General features: G+C 47.5%; 9 protein-coding genes across 9 annotated transcripts in view; 4 read left to right on the top strand and 5 right to left on the bottom strand.

The window, feature by feature from the left end:
• LOC308044428 (histone H1.01-like) overlaps positions 1 to 22,233 on the bottom strand; it is a gene marked incomplete at both ends in the record, with an annotated part of 48,467 nt that overhangs the window by 5,780 nt on the left and 20,454 nt on the right. The gene's annotated exons all lie outside the window — the stretch shown is intronic.
• Positions 1,380 to 1,829, top strand: LOC308044571 (histone H4; the record flags this gene model as incomplete). Its single annotated transcript, XM_080351342.1, has 1 exon — positions 1,380 to 1,829. One exon carries the CDS (start codon positions 1,380 to 1,382, stop codon positions 1,689 to 1,691), a length of 312 nt encoding a protein of 103 aa, XP_080207468.1. The 3' UTR covers positions 1,692 to 1,829.
• LOC308044520 (histone H2A) lies at positions 2,793 to 3,182 on the bottom strand (the record flags this gene model as incomplete). Its single annotated transcript, XM_080351260.1, has 1 exon — positions 2,793 to 3,182. The coding sequence occupies one exon, from the start codon at positions 3,180 to 3,182 to the stop codon at positions 2,793 to 2,795; it is 390 nt and encodes a 129-aa protein (XP_080207386.1).
• LOC308044478 (histone H3.2) lies at positions 4,002 to 4,412 on the bottom strand (the record flags this gene model as incomplete). Its single annotated transcript, XM_080351211.1, has 1 exon — positions 4,002 to 4,412. One exon carries the CDS (start codon positions 4,410 to 4,412, stop codon positions 4,002 to 4,004), a length of 411 nt encoding a protein of 136 aa, XP_080207337.1.
• LOC308044512 (histone H2A) lies at positions 5,685 to 6,074 on the top strand (the record flags this gene model as incomplete). The annotated part of the gene is made up of 1 exon (XM_080351246.1): positions 5,685 to 6,074. One exon carries the CDS (start codon positions 5,685 to 5,687, stop codon positions 6,072 to 6,074), a length of 390 nt encoding a protein of 129 aa, XP_080207372.1.
• LOC308044581 (histone H4) lies at positions 6,927 to 7,487 on the bottom strand (the record flags this gene model as incomplete). The annotated part of the gene is made up of 1 exon (XM_080351353.1): positions 6,927 to 7,487. The coding sequence occupies one exon, from the start codon at positions 7,485 to 7,487 to the stop codon at positions 7,176 to 7,178; it is 312 nt and encodes a 103-aa protein (XP_080207479.1). The 3' UTR covers positions 6,927 to 7,175.
• On the top strand, positions 15,842 to 16,897 carry LOC308044438 (histone H1.03; the record flags this gene model as incomplete). Its single annotated transcript, XM_080351166.1, has 1 exon — positions 15,842 to 16,897. The coding sequence occupies one exon, from the start codon at positions 15,842 to 15,844 to the stop codon at positions 16,499 to 16,501; it is 660 nt and encodes a 219-aa protein (XP_080207292.1). The 3' UTR covers positions 16,502 to 16,897.
• Positions 17,521 to 17,910, bottom strand: LOC308044528 (histone H2A-IV; the record flags this gene model as incomplete). Its single annotated transcript, XM_080351269.1, has 1 exon — positions 17,521 to 17,910. One exon carries the CDS (start codon positions 17,908 to 17,910, stop codon positions 17,521 to 17,523), a length of 390 nt encoding a protein of 129 aa, XP_080207395.1.
• LOC308044555 (histone H2B 1/2/3/4/6) lies at positions 18,248 to 19,103 on the top strand. The gene has a single exon (XM_080351321.1). It carries the CDS (start codon positions 18,259 to 18,261, stop codon positions 18,637 to 18,639), a length of 381 nt encoding a protein of 126 aa, XP_080207447.1. The 5' UTR covers positions 18,248 to 18,258; the 3' UTR covers positions 18,640 to 19,103.

The following is a 22,233-nucleotide window of genomic DNA, read 5'->3' as shown; positions in this document are numbered from 1 at the left end:
ACAACAATTGAAAGGCCAGCAGATGCTCCTCACACTCATGTCATCTTGTCAAGAAAATAATGAGAAAATATATGGACAAAATGAAATGATGCCCAGCAGAGAGCAGGAGAGAATAAGACCAGTGAAGTCAAGGAATGCAGTTCCCAACACTTCTCAGCACTGTTGTCCTGGATGAGGGCCAGACAAAGACATAAAGTATCCGAGACAAAAGGTGCTGGGAAAGAATTACCTCATCATTATATTTTATACATAAGGTAAATTCTCCACTCTGGAATTATACTAATCTCATAGCTTCAGTGGGCCCTAAGTTAGAAAAAACAGAACAGCAGAAACAAGGTATAGATTTAAGAGCCGTGGTGACTGATTATCAGAGCCATGAAGTCGTACGAAAATAACAAAGAGAAATGTTTTCACTGGCAAAGTACATTGGTGAAAGGAAACAATACTATGTGGGAAAAAAAAAAGAAAAAAAGAAAAAAAGAAAAAAGTAACTGTCCACTCAGAATGATATCAGCCATTTGAAGACATGGAGGTACACATGCACACAGCTGACATAGCCATTTTTGTTGAGTTTTAGACATGCAGGACTAAATTTCATGCAGTTAGAAGACATGATGTAAATGGAAGAATGATTCTTTCTGAATATGCCAACTGGGATTTAATATGAAGCACCACTCCAGACACAGGCTAGTAAATAAGGCTCTTCCACACTTCTATACAGAAAAAGTTCTTTGCAGACTCGCCAATGATGCTATAATGCGAGACTCAGGCACAGCCAGCTTCCAGACAAACACACACACTTCCTTCTGGTATGAGAAAAAGGCATAGACTTGTTTTTCCTGATGCTTCACAGCACAGGTCAAATATGAGCATGAGGACATGAAGGTGACCTGTCAGCCCTTTCATTCAGCAGACAGTTCTCAATACGACCACGGAGTCTTTGCGATGTGAGCTCAGAACTAATGAGACATGATCAGCACGATTTCACAAGGGTCCGCGGAGGCCGCCGGCTCCCTGCACAGGAGCGAGCTCGGCCCCTCAGAGAAGGAAGGCCTGTGCGCCGCCGCCACGCCCGGAGGCGAAGATGCCGGGAAACGGCGCTTCAGGGGCACCGGGGCTGGGGGAAGGCGAGCGAGGCGGAGGCCGAGGCGGAGGCGGAGTCTGGCGCGGCGAAACCGGCCGAGGAGCCAGGGAGGAGCCCGAGAGCATCGAAAGGCGAAGGCCCCGCCTGGCCGCGCCCGCGGAGGGGGCTGGAGGCGCAGGCTCCGCCCTCGCCAGCGGTGCCCGCCCATGCTCTCAATCAGGTCGGACCTCTCGCCATAAAGACCGCGGCTCGGCGAGTCAGCGGCACACAGTTCTGAGAGGCAGGAAACGGAATCATGTCTGGCAGGGGCAAGGGCGGGAAGGGGCTCGGCAAGGGGGGCGCCAAGCGCCACCGCAAGGTGCTGCGCGATAACATCCAGGGCATCACCAAGCCGGCCATCCGCCGCCTGGCTCGGCGCGGCGGCGTCAAGCGCATCTCGGGGCTCATCTACGAGGAGACTCGCGGAGTGCTGAAGGTCTTCCTGGAGAACGTGATCCGTGATGCTGTCACCTACACCGAGCACGCCAAGAGGAAGACCGTGACAGCCATGGACGTGGTCTATGCCCTCAAGCGCCAGGGACGCACTCTCTACGGTTTCGGCGGTTAAAGCTTTTTGTTTCTATACCATCTAAATCAAAGGCTCTTTTAAGAGCCACCCACTTTTTTCTCTAACAGAGCTGTGTCATTGTAGCGGATTTGTAGTCCCTGTCAAGAGAGTTTTCCTCGTAGTGTCTAACCTCTTCCCGCTTCCCCTACCATACCCCTTTTTCCTGCTTAGGTGCAGTTGGACTGTGGCCTTGCAGTTGGGTTCTGTATGCTTCTTCAGTGCTTTCCTACTGCATCATCGACCTTCTTAGCTCTTGGGCCGTCTTTTTGTGATGGCCGCCTCTGGAAGAGCTTGCTGCGGCCTTCTGGTCTGGAAGGCAAGCAGCATGCCACTCTGACTCTTTCTGGGGCGTTAACCGATCCCAACTAGCAAAGGCGCTGAGACCCGAAGGGCAAGCCTACTTAGTTCTCTCTATCGGCTTTAGGGAAAGAAAAAAAAAGGTTCCTCTGTTGCAGCAGAATAAAAAGAAGGAAAAATGCCAAAGCCGACTCTGTCTCGCTGAGTTCTCTACCGCAGCGCGGCGGATCCTCCGTTTCCTCCTGCCCGCTCAAGACTGCAGGAGGAAAGTGCCGTGACTGCGCGGGGGTCGCTTCAGTCGGTGTGGCGTGGAAGGGGCCTCCTCGCTTCTGCGCAGGGCGGCGGAGGGGCCGGCCTGGCGGCCGCTGCACGCAGGCCGATTCTCTGTCGGCGACCGGGTTAAGCGCCCTCGCTCTTTCAAAAAGGCCGCGATGGTGACGATTGGCTCCGGACCAGCGCTCCGCTCCGCGGGTGCTCGCACCAGTAACCCCCACCACTCGACGGGGAGAGCAGCCCAGTGCTCCGCCCGCCGGTGACCGAGGCGGAAGCGTGGGCCGCACAGAGAAAAGGCGCATTTCACGGTGTGCACCTGAACTCTCCAGCATAACCGGGCCGGGACAACCGCAGAGGCGAGGGCCCCGCCCTCCGAGGAGCCAACCCTCCCCCTCCCCGGAAAAACTGACACACACTGCTCCTTTGCCGCCCGCTCTGTAGCATTTCAAACTCCTTCTCGAGACTGTGGGTGGCTCTGAAAAGAGCCTTTGGGTTTTGATTCTGTGCTCCGGGTGCTTCTCCGGGCCCGTTTTACTTGCTCTTGGCTTTGTGGCTGTCGGTCTTCTTGGGCAGCAGCACGGCCTGGATGTTGGGCAGCACCCCACCCTGCGCGATGGTGACCTTGCCCAGCAGCTTGTTGAGCTCCTCGTCGTTGCGGATGGCCAGCTGCAGGTGGCGGGGGATGATGCGCGTCTTCTTGTTGTCGCGGGCCGCGTTGCCCGCCAGCTCCAGGATCTCGGCCGTCAGGTACTCCAGCACGGCCGCCAGGTACACCGGGGCGCCGGCGCCCACCCGCTCCGCGTAGTTGCCCTTGCGCAGCAGCCGGTGCACGCGGCCCACGGGGAACTGCAGCCCGGCCCGCGACGAGCGCGACTTGGCCTTGGCCCGCGCCTTCCCGCCCTGCTTCCCGCGGCCGGACATCCTCACTCAGTCGCTCGCTACCTAGCCCCCACTGCTGCGCTAAAAACAACAGGCAGATTACCCGCGCCCTGAGGCCCCGCTCTTATATCCCTTCCCTTGGCGCGGCCGGCGTCTCCTGATAGGTCCAGGCGCCTGTCGGGGAACGCGAACCCAATGGCGGAGCGAATCTCGTTCTGACCAATAGCGAGGGGGGAAGCTTTGAAAGGCCTCTGCGCGCGCTCTCGAGTCCGCCAATGACGACGCGGGTTTCAGCAGCCGGCTCCGCCCGAACCGAACGGTCGCTCCCGCCGCCGTGACCCGGACCTGCGGGGGCCGCGCCGCCGCACTTTTGTTCCTATCTTAGTTTTTCATTTCAAGCAGCCGGGTCAGCAAAGCGCATCTTGGAAGCGCGGAGCTGAGGAGGTAGAGAGGCGGAGAGAAAAAGGGAGACAGCGTGCGTGCGTCAGTGAGTGGGACTAAAAGAGGGGCCGGGGGGATACAAGCAGAAGGGGATAGGTGGTACAGCTCTCACTATCCTGCTTTCCTAACTTCCAAAATTGTACACCCTTCCTTGCGTTGTACAACCACCGGAACTAGCACCCGCCTAAGCCACGACATAATCTTCAACCCCTCAATCCAGTGGGCAGCGCCATTTGGAAATCGCCTTGATACTCACTGCCTCACTATACCGAAGGCAATTTTATTTAGACTTTATGAATTAAGGTAATTGTTTAATACAGTAAGTGTCAACAGCCCTTTTTTTTGTTTATGGAGTGGCTCTTAAAAGAGCCTTTTTTGTTAAAATATTTTCTCGATTAGATGGTAATATTTTAAACTTGTTTATGCACGCTCGCCGCGGATGCGGCGGGCCAGCTGGATGTCCTTGGGCATGATGGTGACGCGCTTGGCGTGGATGGCGCAGAGGTTAGTGTCCTCGAACAGCCCCACCAGGTAGGCCTCGCTGGCCTCCTGCAGCGCCATGACGGCCGAGCTCTGGAAGCGCAGGTCGGTCTTGAAGTCCTGCGCGATCTCGCGCACTAGGCGCTGGAAGGGCAGCTTGCGGATCAGCAGCTCGGTCGACTTCTGGTAGCGGCGGATCTCGCGCAGCGCCACCGTGCCGGGCCGGTAGCGGTGCGGCTTCTTCACGCCGCCGGTGGCCGGCGCGCTCTTGCGGGCAGCCTTGGTGGCCAGCTGCTTGCGGGGCGCCTTGCCGCCCGTCGACTTACGCGCTGTCTGCTTGGTGCGCGCCATCGCTTTCAATAACGGCTGCTGAGGCAGCAGATACCAAAAACACTAGCATCCTGCTTACGGTAGAGGAGTATATATAGTACTGGTCGCTGCTCTGATAGGCGGATGGCTAGAAGCTAATTGTCATTGGTGGAATCAAATAATCAAAGTCCCGCCACTGGCTGGCACCACCCACATTTCTCCGCTTTTGTTCTTGCTTTATCCTGAGTGCAGCATAAAAAAAGAGCCATTTAGTGTTTTTAAAATATTATAGACTTTTTAGTGAGACACTCATTAGAGCTTTCTTTCACTGTGTTTTTTTTTTTCTTTATGGATATTTCCATACAGAGCTAAAATTTCTCTGGAATACATAGAAATTATTACTACAATATTTTGAAATACACCTGAAACACACCTGATAGTACATAAAATCACAATGGAAGGGGAAGAAGACGACCGTTGGGAAAAAATAGTACTTTAGAATCGTTACTGAAAGCTGCAATATATGAATCAACGAATCCTTATAGCCCGTATTATTTTAATATAAATACCTAAACTGTACTAACGTAGCGAGGTTCAGATTATCAGAATAGGAATCAAAGTCTATAGCTGAAATTTTGAATGTAATGAGATCGTGAGTGCAGAATCCGTGTTCAATTAGTGTCCCCGAATATGCATTGGGGTAGGGGTATGTGTGAGTGTGATAAAAGGGAGTGAGCTGTGGCGGTTTTACAGTTTTGAAAGGCAGGAAAGCTTTGGGCTGACCTGCTCTTAGAAAGAGGTTAAATCGGCCCATGGGGAAAAAGAAACCCTGCCGGTACCCGCCCGGCCCCCCTTTTAGTCCCACTCACTGACGCACGTACACTGTCTCCCTTTTCCTCTCCGCCTCTCTACCTCCTCAGCTCCGCGCTCCCAAGATGCGCTTTGCTGACCCGGCTGCTTGAAATGAAAAACTAAGATAGGAACAAAAGTGCGGCGGCGCGGCCCCCGCAGGTCCGGGTCACGGCGGCGGGAGCGACCGTTCGGTTCGGGCGGAGCCGGCTGCTGAAACCCGCGTCGTCATTGGCGGACTCGAGAGCGCGCGCGGAGGCCTTTCAAAGCTTCCCCCCTCGCTATTGGTCAGAACGAGATTCGCTCCGCCATTGGGTTCGCGTTCCCCGACAGGCGCCTGGACCTATCAGGAGACGCCGGCCGCGCCAAGGGAAGGGATATAAGAGCGGGGCCTCAGGGCGCGGGTAATCTGCCTGTTGTTTTTAGCGCAGCAGTGGGGGCTAGGTAGCGAGCGACTGAGTGAGGATGTCCGGCCGCGGGAAGCAGGGCGGGAAGGCGCGGGCCAAGGCCAAGTCGCGCTCGTCGCGGGCCGGGCTGCAGTTCCCCGTGGGCCGCGTGCACCGGCTGCTGCGCAAGGGCAACTACGCGGAGCGGGTGGGCGCCGGCGCCCCGGTGTACCTGGCGGCCGTGCTGGAGTACCTGACGGCCGAGATCCTGGAGCTGGCGGGCAACGCGGCCCGCGACAACAAGAAGACGCGCATCATCCCCCGCCACCTGCAGCTGGCCATCCGCAACGACGAGGAGCTCAACAAGCTGCTGGGCAAGGTCACCATCGCGCAGGGTGGGGTGCTGCCCAACATCCAGGCCGTGCTGCTGCCCAAGAAGACCGACAGCCACAAAGCCAAGAGCAAGTAAAACGGGCCCGGAGAAGCACCCGGAGCACAGAATCAAAACCCAAAGGCTCTTTTCAGAGCCACCCACAGTCTCGAGAAGGAGTTTGAAATGCTACAGAGCGGGCGGCAAAGGAGCGGTGTGTGTCAGTTTTTCCGGGAAGGGGGAGGGTTGGCTCCTCGGAGGGCCGGGCCCTCGCCTCTGCGGCTGTCCCGGCCCGGTTATGCTGGAGAGTTCAGGTGCACACCGTGAAATGCGCCTTTTCTCTGTGCGGCCCACGCTTCCGCCTCGGTCATCGGCGGGCGGAGCACTGGGCTGCTTTCCCCGTCGAGTGGTGGGGGTTACTGGTGCGAGCACCCGCGGAGCGGAGCGCGGGCTGGTCCGGAGCCAATCGTCACCATCGCGGCCTTTTTGAAAGAGCGAGGGCGCTTAACCCGGTCGCCGACAGAGAATCGGCCTGCGTGCAGCGGCCGCCAGGCCGGCCCCTCCGCCGCCCTGCGCAGAAGCGAGGAGGCCCCTTCCACGCCACACCGACTGAAGCGACCCCCGCGCAGTCACGGCACTTTCCTCCTGCAGTCTTGAGCGGGCAGGAGGAAACGGAGGATCCGCCGCGCTGCGGTAGAGAACTCAGCGAGACAGAGTCGGCTTTGGCATTTTTTCTTCTTTTTATTCTACTGCGACAGAGGGACCTCTTTTTTTTTTTTTCCCTAAAGCCGATAGAGAGAGCTAAGTAGGCTTGCCCTTCGGGTCTCAGCACCTTTGCTAGTTGGGATCGGTTAACGCCCCAGAAAGAGTCAGAGTGGCACGCTGCTTGCCTTCCAGAGCAAAAGGCCGCAGCAAGCTCTTCCAGAAGCGGCTATCAGAGAAAGACGGCCCAAGAGCTAAGAAGGTCGATGATGCAGTAGGAAAGCACTGAAGAAGCATACAGAACCCAACTGCAAGGCCACAGTCCAACTGCACCTAAGCAAGGGGTGTGGTAAGGAAAGCAAGAAGAGGTAAAAGACTTTGAGGAAAACTATCTTGACAGGGACTACAAATCCGCTACAATGACACAGCTCTTTTAAAGAAAAAAGTGGGTGGCTCTTAAAAGAGCCTTTGGTTTAGATGGTACGGAAACAAAAAGCTTTAGCCGCCGAAACCGTAGAGAGTGCGTCCCTGGCGCTTGAGGGCATAGACCACGTCCATGGCTGTCACGGTCTTCCTCTTGGCGTGCTCGGTGTAGGTGACAGCATCACGGATCACGTTCTCCAGGAAGACCTTCAGCACTCCGCGAGTCTCCTCGTAGATGAGCCCCGAGATGCGCTTGACGCCGCCGCGCCGAGCCAGGCGGCGGATGGCCGGCTTGGTGATGCCCTGGATGTTATCGCGCAGCACCTTGCGGTGGCGCTTGGCGCCCCCCTTGCCGAGCCCCTTCCCGCCCTTGCCCCTGCCAGACATGATTCCGTTTCCTGCCTCTCAGAACTGTGTGCCGCTGACTCGCCGAGCCGCGGTCTTTATGGCGAGAGGTCCGACCTGATTGAGAGCATGGGCGGGCACCGCTGGCGAGGGCGGAGCCTGCGCCTCCAGCCCCCTCCGCGGGCGCGGCCAGGCGGGGCCTTCGCCTTTCGATGCTCTCGGGCTCCTCCCTGGCTCCTCGGCCGGTTTCGCCGCGCCAGACTCCGCCTCCGCCTCGGCCTCCGCCTCGCTCGCCTTCCCCCAGCCCCGGTGCCCCTGAAGCGCCGTTTCCCGGCATCTTCGCCTCCGGGCGTGGCGGCGGCGCACAGGCCTTCCTTCTCTGAGGGGCCGAGCTCGCTCCTGTGCAGGGAGCCGGCGGCCTCCGCGGACCCTTGTGAAGATCGTGCTGACCATGTCTCATTAGTTCTGAGCTCACATCGCAAAGACTCCGTGGTCGTATTGAGAACTGTCTGCTGAATGAAAGGGCTGACAGGTCACCTTCATGTCCTCATGCTCATTTGGCCTGTGCTGTGAAGCATCGGGAAAATCAGGCCTATGCCTCAACCTCTTATAATTGGTCATGCTAAAGCCACACCCTAAAGCACGAAAAATGATAGATGTTATATCCAGGGAAAAGAATCAATAAAGAGGCAGGCGAAAAAGCCTTTCAAGGCTTCCAATTCAAATATATCCACTCTGACTCGTTGAATCCCTGGCCTACAAATCGCTAGGACCTAAGGGATCATTTTGATGAGACATCAGTTGTTGTTCTTACGCTCTTTTTTTCTGGCTTCTGTTACAGATGGGATATTGGCCCAGGTGGAAGTTTCCTGTGAGTTACCTGGTTCTTTCAGTATTACAATCTTAAGTCTCTGTCTGGAATGCAATTCAAAGAGCAGCACAATCTCAGGGCTGTTCTACTGAAATTGACCATACATTTCTTCCCTCTCTGGATCCATGGTGATATTCCTAATGGCAGAAACAAGTTCTGATACTACATTCTGTGTTCTTCCTCTGTCCTTCCAGATTTATGGCTTGTGTGTCCCTGATTCTGGCTCAATAAAACTAGTGTCTCTTTCAACACTCAAAAGACCATAACCAGGTGACCCTGGTGCCCTAGGGAAAAGGTGACAAAAAACAAACCAGAACAGAATGTAACAAAAAAAAAAAAAATATATATATATATATATAAGAAAAACACACAACAAACCAACCAAAACAAAACCACAAACAAAAAAAACCCCACACAAACAAAACAACAACCAAACAAAAAAAAAAAAAACCACAACAACCAACCCAGAGCTAAGACTATTCCCTCTGTTAGGATAATAAGGAAGGACCTTTTCACCCACTTAGGTTTTAGTTCTTTTTTTTCCTTTCTTTTTTTTTTTTTCCTTTTTTTTTTTTTTTTTTTTTGTCCATGAAGGATTTTTATATAAATGAGCATGCGTTAGTTCTCCAAAGTTAATACTAGTATTACACAAATGTTTACCTTATTGATCAGCAGGTCCTTTTCTCAACAGCTTTGGGTAATTTGGGCTATAAGGTTTATTTTCTTGTGTGCATATCCTATTGGAGTTTGGGTAAACCCAAGACTGCAGCTGTTTCCTCTACCTACCACCCCTGTACAGCTGGACATAGCTCCTAGCTGTTCAGTGCTGGTTTTGTGGGCTAGTTTTGTTAACCATACAATTAAACATAGGATATTACAAACTACTAACCTCAAACAGTACAGAAAAGTTGAACTTGTCATTCTACTCCTTATTTCATGTATGAATGAGCCAATTGGTTCCATTTTCTGTGTCCAAAACAGGGGAAAAAAAAAAAAAAAAAAGGTATGTCAGGAGGACCAAGATTTAGACTTAATACACTTACTATGGAAGCCAGTCCTTCTTTCTGGGACCAGATCATAAAATGCAAGTTGCAGGCAAAATAGGTGAAATGTATACTTGAATGTGCCCACACTGTATATGCATAATCTCATGAGCCTGTGAAGCCAGATTCCTGACTTCCTAGCTGTCTGATAGCAGTAGTGCTGAGTGACTGGCCTCATCTGTATATAGTGGGGAAACCCAGGCACCAGACACCTCTTCCACTGCCCCTGGCAGTCTGGATGACATCCTAACCTGGGACAGTGCTGCTCTGGCATCAGTCCATGGACTGCACAGCTGCAAAGCATGTACTGTAAAAAACATAAGCTACAGCACTCATACAGACTGAAAAACTCTTCAAAAGCTTTTTTCTCCCTTTTATGAGAAGACAGACATCTTACATTGCTGGCACTCAAGAGGTATCTTGACATACTCCTGCTCTAGAAAGATGGCACAATCAGTCTTTTCTGGGGCCAGTACCTGCTTTACCCCCACACCTCTGAGGATAACCAGCAAGGTAGCATCACCGAGGGAGAGTACCTCACATGGTGTGTGACACAGTGCTTTGGCTCTCAGCAATGGCAGAAGTCCAGCCAACACAGTGTCTGGGTGCCACCATCACTATTGTGCTGGTTTGACTGAAAACTAGCTAATTTTCCTTCATGCAGTTAGAAACCTTTAACTGGCATAACTGTCATGGTCATTGTTTGTATTTAGTTTGAGAACAAGAAGACAACACTCTGTGACAGAAATGAAATTTTTAATTGTTGCTGTCTGGGAGCCAAGAACATTCTGAACTCTCTGCCCACAGGTATGAGGCAGCTAGGAATGGTGACCTAGATGGGGTAGACCTTGACTGACATCCAGACTGATCAATAGGAATATTCCATGCCATTAGTGTCATGCTTCATATTTAAGGAGAGTTGGGATCTTCTGGCTAGGTGAGAGTCAGGAGGGAGCTGGGATGGACTGGTACAGAGACTTGTTCTGGTTCTCCTTCTGCTTTGTTTGGATGGAGTTCTGTTCCGGATTTTCTTTAATTTAACCTTTTGCCATCCTGCCATTTGCAGAAGCATGTGGGCCTTTCTGCCTTTTTCTCTCTTCTCTCTCTGGGATCAGCTGTTCAGGACCAGGGTGTTGCTTCCCAGACTGTCTGCTTGGTGTGGACGGATTTCATGAGGAATTGCATTAAGTGTATTTTATTTTATGTTCTTTTTCCATTTTCTATGTATTAGTAGTATTAGTATATTATTTTATTATTATTTATGTTTTATTTTTTTCTATTAAACTGTTTTTCTCTCAGTCCACAAGTTTCTCCTTTTATGATTCTCTCCCCTACTCGAGCATGAGGGGGAGGGGGATATGAGCAAGCAGCTATCATGGTTTTGTTGGTAGCTTGGCTTAAAGAATGACAACTACCTATGTGGTAAAAAAATGGGTTGCCTGCTAACCCAAACGTACCTGAAAGCCTGTCACATCAGGATCTGGGGTGTCACCAGCCAGGGAGATGGCAGATTGCAGACCAGCTGTGCATGCACTACGTGCCAAATAACACTTTGTCCCTCCATAGGTACCAAATGCGATTCTGGCTGGACAAGGAGGAGACACATAGATTGGTCACATTGCTTGCTCCCTCTTACCAGCATTGACAGTGAGTGGCAGCACACAAATAGGAAGGGTGGAGGGCAGAAAGCATGCAGAAGTGCCAGTGGGTTGTGAGGAGGAAGAGTGAGTTGCTCAGCATCGCTCTGTGTGAGTTGCTCACTGGTCTGAGCAGCCAGGTTTTGGTGCTGAAAGAGAGGTTGCTTTGAAAGGACAATGTGGTGGCATCCCTCCTTAGTGGAATTCTCTATTAAACATAGGTGAAAGAGAGGCAGTGTTGATTCAGGAGAAGATTATATCTTTGGGGAGCCATGGCTGATAGACCTTCCGTTAATGTTGTCTACCTTTCATGGATGGTTTGTCTCAGGGCCTGAGGTCCTCAACTGCTGTTTGATGACTGCATTCAAAGCATGCCAGGGTGGTCCAGAACACAGTTTGTGAAGTGCCTTAGGGTAGTTTTAGAAAACCAAAGTACTTCACAACATAGATAATTCTGTTATTTGATATCTGACTGACAGCGAGGACATTTTCTTTGCCTGTGCATGAGAAAAGTGAGAATATGTTAACCTTATAAACTCCCATACAGTACAGAACAAAGTGCATAATTTTTTCCCTCATTAGCTGTTCTGGGAAAGGTTTAGGTCCCCTGCATTTTTGCCCTTCCCCCCCCGCCCTCTCCCCCCAGCGCCCCCCCCCACCCCCTAGGGTGTGGTTTTGGGTTTTGACGGATGTTTTTTTTATTTGTTGTTTTGTTTGTTGGTTTGGTTTTGGTTTGGGAATTTTTTGTTTATCTGGTTGGATGAGATCTTTTTGTTTGACTTGTTTTTTGTTTTGGTTTGTTTGTTTGTTTCTTTGTTTTCTTTCTCAGGAAGGCTACCTTTCCCAGTGTCTCCTGGATATGGACAAATGCAGGTTTTGGACTACAGGTTTTCAATTCTCAAATGACATACCATGGCAATGATGAAGGAAGGCCACTACAGGTGCCCCAGGCCTTAACCAAGAGTACAAGGACGAGTGTGCAACATTCCAGAAAGCTGAGTCTACAGGGACAGTCATCTCTTGCCCTATCCTGTTTGTCCTGTCCATTGTAGATGCTTAGCCATACACTGGATTTAAAAGGTCTTGTGTGTCCTCGTTGCACTTCGGAGTCTTAACAACAGCGGCAGCATCTTTAGTACCATGTAGGCAGAGATTTGTTTGCTGAGCTGCAACCAGTTTGTAGTTTGGTAGGTACACTTTAAAATTGCTTAGCTGAGATATAAAAGCTGTTAAACTGTGCTGGCTGGTTTGATCACATGAGTTATTATGTTCATAACTTGGATGAAGTCACTGAGGGCAAGTAAGGTATGGGTGTAACACTGTAACAGCAGTGTAATCATGGTTGCAGGGACTATTTACACTTCTTTCCTGCAGAACATGTGTGCAGCAGTGCAGCACATAACATAAAGGCCCTCACCTAAATCTCTCTGGAAATTGTCACTTGAAGGAAGGACAGGGGCTGTGGTGCAGAGGCATGTCAGCTGTACTTCCTCCAGCTGTCTAACAATGGCTGAATATAGGACTCACCTACAGCAGGTAGAGCAGCCTATTAGCCACATTTGTGTGTCTAGCTTTCATGCTAATGACTTCTAACAAAATTGCCTGAGAAGGAGAGCTACTGTGCTACCTTTCATTATTGAAAACATATCCAAATATAACCCAGAGACCATTTTCTTAGGAACAAGTACTGGCAAGTCCTAAACCAGAGATGGAAATGTTTGACAGCTCTCAGATGCAGTGTCAGCTGTTGGCTGTGGTTCATGTATCTCCTTGCATGTGTCAAGAGGTCTTAATATAATAGATAACTTCAAAAGTTGGACACACCTGGGTACTGCAGGGAAATGACTTGTACAGTTCAGATTGTAATCCTGTGCAGGTTTGTAATGTAGTGTAGCCTGCTGGGGTGCCCATGAGGTAAGAAGGACTGAAGTCATTCAGATGTAGTAGACATAACAGTGATGGTCTCCCCAAAAGTATCTCTGGAGATCCTAGCGTCACTCTCCTCCTCTTTTAGTGAATGATGAAGTCTACCTCCCTCCAGTCTCATTGAGAAAGTCAAACTGTATGTCAGAGTTTACAGAATTATTTAATTCTCTCATTTGCTCAGCTGAAGATGAAACTGCTATTCCTGACCTTTATATAATCTTTCACTACATTTTTTTAGTCCGAGTACATCTGTTCATCCCTCCTAACCTATCTGCTCTGACTTAAAATTGCCAAGTGTACCTTAACTTTCCAAAATTTTGTTCCTGCATGTATTCCTTTCATGTAGAAAAGGGCACATGTTCCAAGCAGCAACTCTATATTACTAATGTTACATCTTTGCTGCAAAGCCATTAAAAAAGAAAGATCAGAGCTTCTGTGTCATGAAATTTCTGAAGTTGCTTCAGTTTATTTTAATATAGTAACTGTTGGAGATCAGAAGCTGCTACACACATTGTTAGCTGTCCCTCTTGTGAATGGGGAGAGGTGCAACTACTGGGAGAAAAGCCAGGCAGACAACTGGAATGGTGACCATTTTAGCCACCTCAATTTCAGCCACAAATAAATGTGAATCAGCACGCTGTGAAGCCACAACTGAGGGCTGGAGTATTTAAATCTCCTCCAGTGAAGGTTACTGAAGTAAACATATATAAGTTCAAAACAATAAGAATAGGCAACATGAATTTTCATTTTGCTGACATGGCACTAATGGTCTATGCTTTTCCTCTATGTGCTATGAAGGGTCTCGGTAGCTGCCAAATGCCACCTCCTTTCAATGCTGCTACTATGTAGTCAAGTCAATGGAAGGTCTCATTCATTAATCTACAAACACGTATAGGATATAGGCTTAAAATATATATATATATTTATTTTACCTCAGTTTTGGTAACTTCTTAAAGTGTATCTTCAATACCCACATCCACTAAAATACATTTAACTCCTCTATCCTTCTTTTATGTTACATAACTTCTACAAATAAGACCCTGAAAATCCCAATTTGATTAGTCCTTCTCTCAACTGCCTTCCTGTTGAGGCATTACAGAGCTCAGGTGCACTTTTTCTGCAACCTTTTGTGTGATTTTTTTTTTTTTTTCCTAGGGTGGAGGTTAATTTTTTCCCCTTCATTGCATTTATTCACTGTTTCATATTCACTAAACCCCAATTTTACAGCAAATTAAAATGTTTTCAAGTTCTATACACATTTAGTATTTACAAAACAGCCATTGCAATAAAGCAAGGAGGTGAAAATAGAATTACACTTACCTAAAACTGCCTATTCATATGATCTTAAATTTTCATTGCTAATTCCTTCTTAAATACTGTGTTTATATTAAATGTTATATCTGGCTATCTCAAAGGAAATCAGAGGGCAGGGCTAAAGTGTAGTCTTTGTGATTCTTCAATAACTTCAAAAGACTATGGATAAAACACCATTATAAAATACCTTTATATTCAGGTACAGATTAATGAGATATTTATTTCAGAGCTCTGTTCTGTTTAGCATATTACATCACCTTCCAGAAGATATCAATATTGATTGAATGCTTCCTGGTTCTTCAGGAATGCCTTATGGCCTACCTCCCCTTGTTAAAACTCAGGTTATCACAAAGACCTCTGATTTCTGTCCTGAAAGCATTTCCTCATTTCAGTAATAGCTCCAAATGCATAAGGAAGAATTAGGTGGATTATATTTAGAGTGGGAAGAGGATTCAGAATTTGCTTTAGATAATAAACCCTTGAGTAGATATACTGTGTGACATGAAACAAACAAACAAACAAAAAACCCCACCAAAACCAAACAATAATATGGTTTTAAGTTCTACTACCATAGAGAAAATACATAACGAAATAATAATCTCTGGGTAGTAAAAGCATAACTATTAAACTGCTATGCAAGCCCTTGCACATCTTAAATTAGTAAAGAGACAAAGATAATTTCAGTAAATACTACCAGAAGTTTAGGATGTTCCTTTCTTTCATGAAGCTACAGTATTGTAACATCAGATGTCTAATAAATGTTTAGTTAAAATTGAAATGCAACATGAAAAGCAAATAGCTTGATTTACTTAATAATTGGTACAGATATTCATATGGAAAACAAACAAAAGAAAGAAAACACCAAACACATGGAAGCAGGGGAAGTTTGCCTCCCTTCTACTAAAATTCCAGGAAGACTAAATAAAAAAACTGTATGTTCATAAATCTCCAATATCAATAAATTGCTTATGGCTATATAATAGGTGCAATAGGAGGTTGTACAAGACACTATTTCACTAGACTTTAGCGTTTTAGGAGGTAAAACACATGGTCAAAGGAACCGGTTCTTAATCCATATTCAGAGCTGAAAGAGGAGTTTGTGTTACTTCCTCCTCTTCAAAATCAATTTAAACTGTCAAAATAGCTTTAAAACGGCAGATTTCGACTTTGACCCCGAGAAAACCCTCTAAAGAATCAGAGTGAGGCGTTGCTGTAACATTTATGTCAAAAGGAAATTTTTAATTTGCAAGGAAAAACAAAAGTTTCTCTCTTCAGAGGTCTCTCAAGCAGCAGCACACGGGATTTATCGCTTCTCCTTTAACTCAGCTCGTGTGTTTGCGGCTGGAAACTCTCCCGAACGCAAGTACCTGCTCTTCTTCTCCCTCACCGGGGAAATGGGGCGATTTGGTGGTAGAAATTCCGGGGAAAATACACTTTTGTTAGTCCAAAGAAACACAAATCGAGCACACCGAAGGGCTCCCCGGCCGTGCAGCGGGGCGGGCTCTGCAACGCACCAATCACCGCGCGGCTCCTCTCTAAAAATACGAGCATCTGACCCGCGCCAGCCCAATTGTCTTCGTCTGCTCCGCAGAGGACGTTGCTGCGATGTCGGAGACCGCTCCCGCCGCCGCCCCCGATGCGCCCGCACCCGCTGCCAAGGCTGCCGCCAAGAAGCCGAAGAAAGCGGCGAGCGGCTCCAAAGCCCGCAAGCCCGCGGGCCCCAGCGTCACCGAGTTGATCACCAAGGCCGTGTCCGCCTCCAAGGAGCGCAAGGGGCTCTCGCTCGCCGCGCTCAAGAAGGCGCTGGCCGCCGGCGGCTACGATGTGGAGAAGAACAACAGCCGCATCAAACTGGGACTTAAGAGCCTCGTCAGCAAGGGCACCCTGGTTCAGACCAAGGGCACCGGTGCCTCCGGTTCTTTTCGCCTCAACAAGAAACCTGGAGAAGTGAAGGAAAAAGCTCCCAAGAAACGGGCAGCTGCTGCCAAACCGAAGAAGCCTGCAGCTAAGAAGCCTGCCAGTGCTGCCAAGAAGCCCAAGAAAGCGGCGGCGGTGAAGAAGAGCCCTAAGAAAGCCAAGAAGCCGGCGGCCACCACGGCGAAGAAAGCGGCTAAGACTCCTAAGAAAGCAGCTAAAGCTGGCCGCCCCAAAAAGGCAACGAAGAGCCCGGCCAAGGCAAAGGCAGTGAAGCCCAAAGCAGCCAAGCCCAAGGCGGCCAAGCCCAAAGCAGCCAAGGCAAAGAAGGCGGCGCCCAAGAAGAAGTAAATCGTACCAGAAAGAAGAGGCCTTCTCTACCCATTTTGCTATTCAACGGCTCTTTTAAGAGCCACCCACACTTTCCCTAAAGGAGCTGAGGCACCGAGGTCGGCAGTAACCTTACAGCAAGGATCCAGTAATTCGTAAGTCGTCAGAGGTCAATTGTGTCTTTTGTCCCCTGCGATTAACGAAAAAAAAAAAAGCTAACGAGCACAGTATATTGCGGTGGCTTTGGAGAAGTGTTAGACTTACATCTTTTGCCGAGTAATTGGCTTGATTATCGGGAAGCAAAGTTTTATAATAACGATTTGTTACAAAAAATGGATGTGCTTTTTTTTTAAGAAAATATTTTGTTACAAAAGTAATGCAATTACCAGGCACGCTACTACTGAGCCATGTCTAATCTCTTGTATTATCTCTCGTGTCTCCTTAAATGCTTTTATCTGTTTGGGGGAGCAGGGGTTTCCTTACTGACCCGAAAAAAGCCCTGAGCTTCCATTCCTTTTGTTCTCGATGAGAAAGAAAAGGATCTTGAAATATTGAAAAAGACCGCCCTGACTAAGGATTGGCCAGCAGAGAGTTCGGCCCGCTACCCCTCCCCCCCACCACTCCACCCCCCCTTTCCCAAAGAGGATTACGCCTTGAATCTCTGATGCTGTTCCAGCCACTCTCAGAGAAGAAAAAAGCGGAAGAAGGGGGAGGGACATGAGCTATCGCCGAAATACACTGTTACTGTTCCCATGTTCTCTGGCGTAAAGAGCTAAACAGAAAATAGCTTTGGGAAGACGTTTTGGCACGACTTCTTGTTAACGAAAACATAGAAAGTGTCGCTATCAGTACCAAACCAAAAATGTTGTTAATAAAAATTGAGGAAAAAAAAAAAAGACAAAACACGGGTTGAGTAATTCATATAAAGCAACATAACTGTAGTCCAGATGACTGAGCTCTTTCTATGATGTCGTGGGTGGCTCTGAAAAGAGCCTTTGGATTGTTTTTTCGGACGAGACACAGTGCCACTTTTCCCTTGTTCACTTGGCTTTAGCCTTGTGACTATCAGTCTTCTTGGGCAGCAGCACGGCCTGGATGTTGGGCAGCACCCCACCCTGCGCGATGGTGACCTTGCCCAGCAGCTTGTTGAGCTCCTCGTCGTTGCGGATGGCCAGCTGCAGGTGGCGGGGGATGATGCGCGTCTTCTTGTTGTCGCGGGCCGCGTTGCCCGCCAGCTCCAGGATCTCGGCCGTCAGGTACTCCAGCACGGCCGCCAGGTACACCGGGGCGCCGGCGCCCACCCGCTCCGCGTAGTTGCCCTTGCGCAGCAGCCGGTGCACGCGGCCCACGGGGAACTGCAGCCCGGCCCGCGACGAGCGCGACTTGGCCTTGGCCCGCGCCTTCCCGCCCTGCTTCCCGCGGCCGGACATCCTTACTCACTCGCTGGCTTCTCAGAGCAACCGGTATCACAGCGGAGAAACCAGCCGCCGCGCCTCAGCTATAGCCTCGCTTTCCAACGTCGCCCCTTTGCTGATAGGCTGAGAAGTAGGTCTCCTGAGAACAGCCAATGAGAAGGTGAATCGAATTCTAATCAATAAAAAATGTCTATGTGGGCGTTAGACTGTTGTCTTTTGACCAATGAGAGTAAGCAGAAGTAATTCCGTCCTTTGCATAAGGTGGCTATAAATTGGTGGCACACGGGTGAGTGCCATCAATTCGCTACTTTACTGTGTGGTTTTGTGGTGTCAAGAGCCGGTGAGAGACGCGCCTTTGCTGCGATGCCTGAGCCAGCGAAGTCCGCTCCTGCGCCCAAGAAGGGCTCCAAGAAGGCAGTGACTAAGACGCAGAAGAAGGGCGACAAGAAGCGCAAGAAGAGCCGCAAGGAGAGCTACTCCATCTACGTGTACAAGGTGCTGAAGCAGGTGCACCCCGACACGGGCATCTCGTCCAAGGCCATGGGCATCATGAACTCGTTCGTCAACGACATCTTCGAGCGCATCGCCGGCGAAGCCTCGCGCCTGGCACACTACAACAAGCGCTCCACCATCACGTCGCGGGAGATCCAGACGGCCGTGCGGCTGCTGCTGCCCGGGGAGCTGGCCAAGCACGCCGTCTCCGAGGGCACCAAGGCTGTCACCAAGTACACCAGCTCCAAGTAAATCGTGTTTGAAAATCTTTTTAACCCAAAGGCTCTTTTAAGAGCCACCTACTTTTTCATTAAAAGGGCTGTACAGTCTAACAGAGAAGAAAACTTGTCAATATCTTAATGTTCTTACTTCAATTATACTTTTTTTAAGTTCCTGTTTACAGTTGGTTTTGACAAAAAAACCCAGTTTTTGTATTTTATGTGCACAACAAATCTTTTTTTTTTTTTCCCTGGGTGAGCTAATTTATACTTAAGAGTTTCAACAGTTCTTATTTTGCATTACATTACTTTATAGTCTGGAAAGAATATTTTCACTAATGGAAACTTATCTTTGTGTATTGTTGTAAGGGCATCTACCACTTGATGGTGCTCCATCCTTTTTTTTAAATTATTTTTTTGCAGAAGTCAGAGGTGTTTACAATGCACTGTACTGGAAAAAATATTTATAGTAACTGGTAACTAGGGAAATTTATTGTAACAAGCTGCTACTAATAGACCAGTGATTAATAAAACAAATATTTTCTAAAACTTATTTTTCTTCAGTGATTTGCTTAATAGTTCTAGTGTGCATGTGATTTCTACTGCGGTATCTTGCATAGTTTTTGTGACTGCTTTAGGTTGAGAAAATTGCCCTCGTAACTAAAGGCACAAAATGAATATGGATATTATTTCTTACCTCTGACCTTTCCTGTATCATTAATTGTACTAAACCATTAAAAACTAAAAAAACAGCTGCTGTAGGCTGACATAATAAACTATGAAAGTTTATCACATAGCTACTAACCAGTCCTAAATTCTTTCAGCTAGAACCTGGGGGCTTCCTGAATCACTCTATCACATTCTTATGTAATTAGATGCACATCAAAGCCATTATCACCTTCTCTCAAAATAGATACGAATAATCCTGAGTTCCAAGCATATTCTTTGGGCTTGTTAACACACTTAATCTATACAGGGACCACAAAAATCACAAAAGTCACCCTCAAATGACTGTGAATTGCTTGGTAGTAGGGGTACAGAGGCAGGCACTGGTTCTCTCTTAAACTGGCAACCTATTTATCGGTTAATGTCAGCATAAAGGCTGATAAGTACCTCATGCATTTTATTTCTGTTATCCACGGGTTACAGGTGTCCTTCATTCTCCACTCTCCAGTAGCTTCAAGCATAGTTTAGAGAAATACTCGAATTGTCTTAGTGCAAACTGAGGCATAGTTTGTACATTCTGGGCCTCTCTGTATGTCCAGTACCTAAAAAGATGAGTAAACTATGGCGTACTCCAGTCTCTAGGATTTTGTGTAGTGGGACGTGTGGGCTGCTAGAAAGAGTCTCTAGAAAATATTGTATACTGAAAGTGTTCCTATTTAGACAGTGATGATGATCATCAGAAGAATTTGTCAGTGACTTTCATAATTTGTCATATAAAAGTCAAATTCAGTTACATTATCCTAAAATAGAAAATCCTTGTTCAAACTACAGCTAGCACAGGTCAGCACTGCTTCCTGAGTTACAGTAGGTTCCTAACAACTTGTAATATGGTAAATTTGATTTTGCCCTGGTAATTTTGGTTGCAGGCTGAATTGATTCTAATGAAGCATTACTAGTTCACGTAGCCACTCAATATTCATTGCTATAACCCTTGTATTCCTTACCCTCTGCATCTCCAATCTCTGCATGAATCATTCTAACTCAAGGCTAACCTAATTTTCCCTTGTATATTTTGTCTATGCAGTAATTAATAAGGTGAACTTTGCCATCAAACTTGTTGAACCTGTCAAATCACTGTTACCTCAATAAAACATTTTGCAGCTTCTCCAGTTTTAATAGAAAATAGTATATTTCAAAGCAATTAGCACAGAGAGAGGAAGAATTAACTGCAATTATGGAAAAATATTTGGTCTCATGTACACTTTGATGAATGCTTTTGGCCAGTAATGAAAATGTGCCTGTTTCAGATTGTAAAGGAAAAAAACTGAGTCATTGGGCTCCAGAAACCTGGTCTTGGAGTTGTGCTGTATCAGAGCACAGCACAGCTTAAGAAAAGACTCAAATGCTTCTGGAGAAAAGGGTTGGAAGTAACCCCTTCTCCCTTCCCAACTCACCTACAAGAAAGAAGATGTATTACAGTGATCAGGGCCAGCTCTCCAGGTCTTTCCTCAGGGACTGGGGGACTGGGGTCACAGAAATAGAGGCCTATCTAGGTTAAAATGCTTTGGTTTGGTTCTGTTGGGAAGTGGGTTTTGTTTGTAGTGGGTTTTTTTGTGGGTTTTTTGGGATTTTTTTTGTTTGTTTTTGGAGGAGGAGTGTTTTAATTTTGGTAAGGTTTTTGTTTTGTTTGGTGTGTGGGGTTTTTTGATGTTTTGTTTGTTTTTATTTTTTGTGGGTTTTTTGTTTATTGTTTTTTGTTTGATCTTTCTTTCTTTCTTTCTTTCTTTCTTTCTTTCTTTCTTTCTTTCTTTCTTTCTTTCTTCTTTACTTTGGGTTTCTTTGGTGGCTGAAAATAATTAACTTATTTGATTTGACTGTCTGTCCTGGTGGAGAGTTTGTTCCAAAAGCATTCCTTGTCAGAAATGATACAAAGTTTCTCCCATTCATTTTTTATCTTAGAAAACCCCAGAAAGCAATTCTGGACATATTTGCATTTTATAACTAGAAAATAAGTAGTTTGTGTCTGAAAGGAGTATCTAGGACAGCTTGGAATTTTCATCACCAGTAGAATCCATAGCCTTTTGGTACTTGTATGCCTACTTGCCTTACATGTAGATTTTGTTATTGAAAGGGTAATTGGAAAATGAAATAAATAATTCCTAAAATAAGAGGAGGGCACACATGGAGAATTATGGCTAAATTTGAACTTCAGATAGAGTAAGGGATCTTACACTACCTTTCCACAGAATCTGAGCTATGAAGAAATGCATGCATCTCCTGTATGCATCTCCTTTTCTTTTTGTAACAAGCAGCAGCCACTGCAATGTAAAACAATTTGAACACTCCACATGGTAAAGTTTTTTTGCCTTGTGCTCTTGGGACACAGCAAGATTAGCATATTCAGTCATCCCACTTAGTAAATGGAACAAGAATTACCATAGGAATGATGTATCCCCAATCTTTCTACACACTGAAATACGACTTTAAATAGGAATACCTCCTTCTCCCTTGCTCCAACCACTAGCAGACTAGACTGACTGCATGACAGGCAAACCCAGGTGCTTGGGCTCAGCTGAGCTGACTCAGGAAGCCCAGAGACTTTATCTGAATGAGTTCTACTTGCTACATGCAGGAGCTTTTAAACTCTTTCTTTTGAAATCGCTGGTAAAAATTCCATGGAAGAATTGAAATGGTCACATGGGTGTAAGGCATGGTTAGCTTCTGGAGTTTTAGCCTTAACTGCTATTTATATGTCACACAAAAATTCATGGGGTGTGGGAGTTGTACTTCAGACTTATAATGACAGCTTTTAATATTGCATTTATTGACAGGACAAAAAAATCAAACAATGAGGGTTTCTAAAACGTTGATAAAAACAGAGCTATGAACCCTTTTCAAAACACCTTAAAGGCAGAAAAGTCTTTCAAACTTTTTTTTTTTTTTTTCCATTTTTACAGTATTT

The sequence above is a fragment of the Nesoenas mayeri genome (assembly GCF_963082525.1).
Source record: "Nesoenas mayeri genome assembly, chromosome: 1".
NCBI classification, from domain to species: domain Eukaryota; kingdom Metazoa; phylum Chordata; class Aves; order Columbiformes; family Columbidae; genus Nesoenas; species Nesoenas mayeri.
Note: the sequence above shows the minus strand (reverse complement) of the source record. Positions and strands in the feature narration are given on the sequence as shown.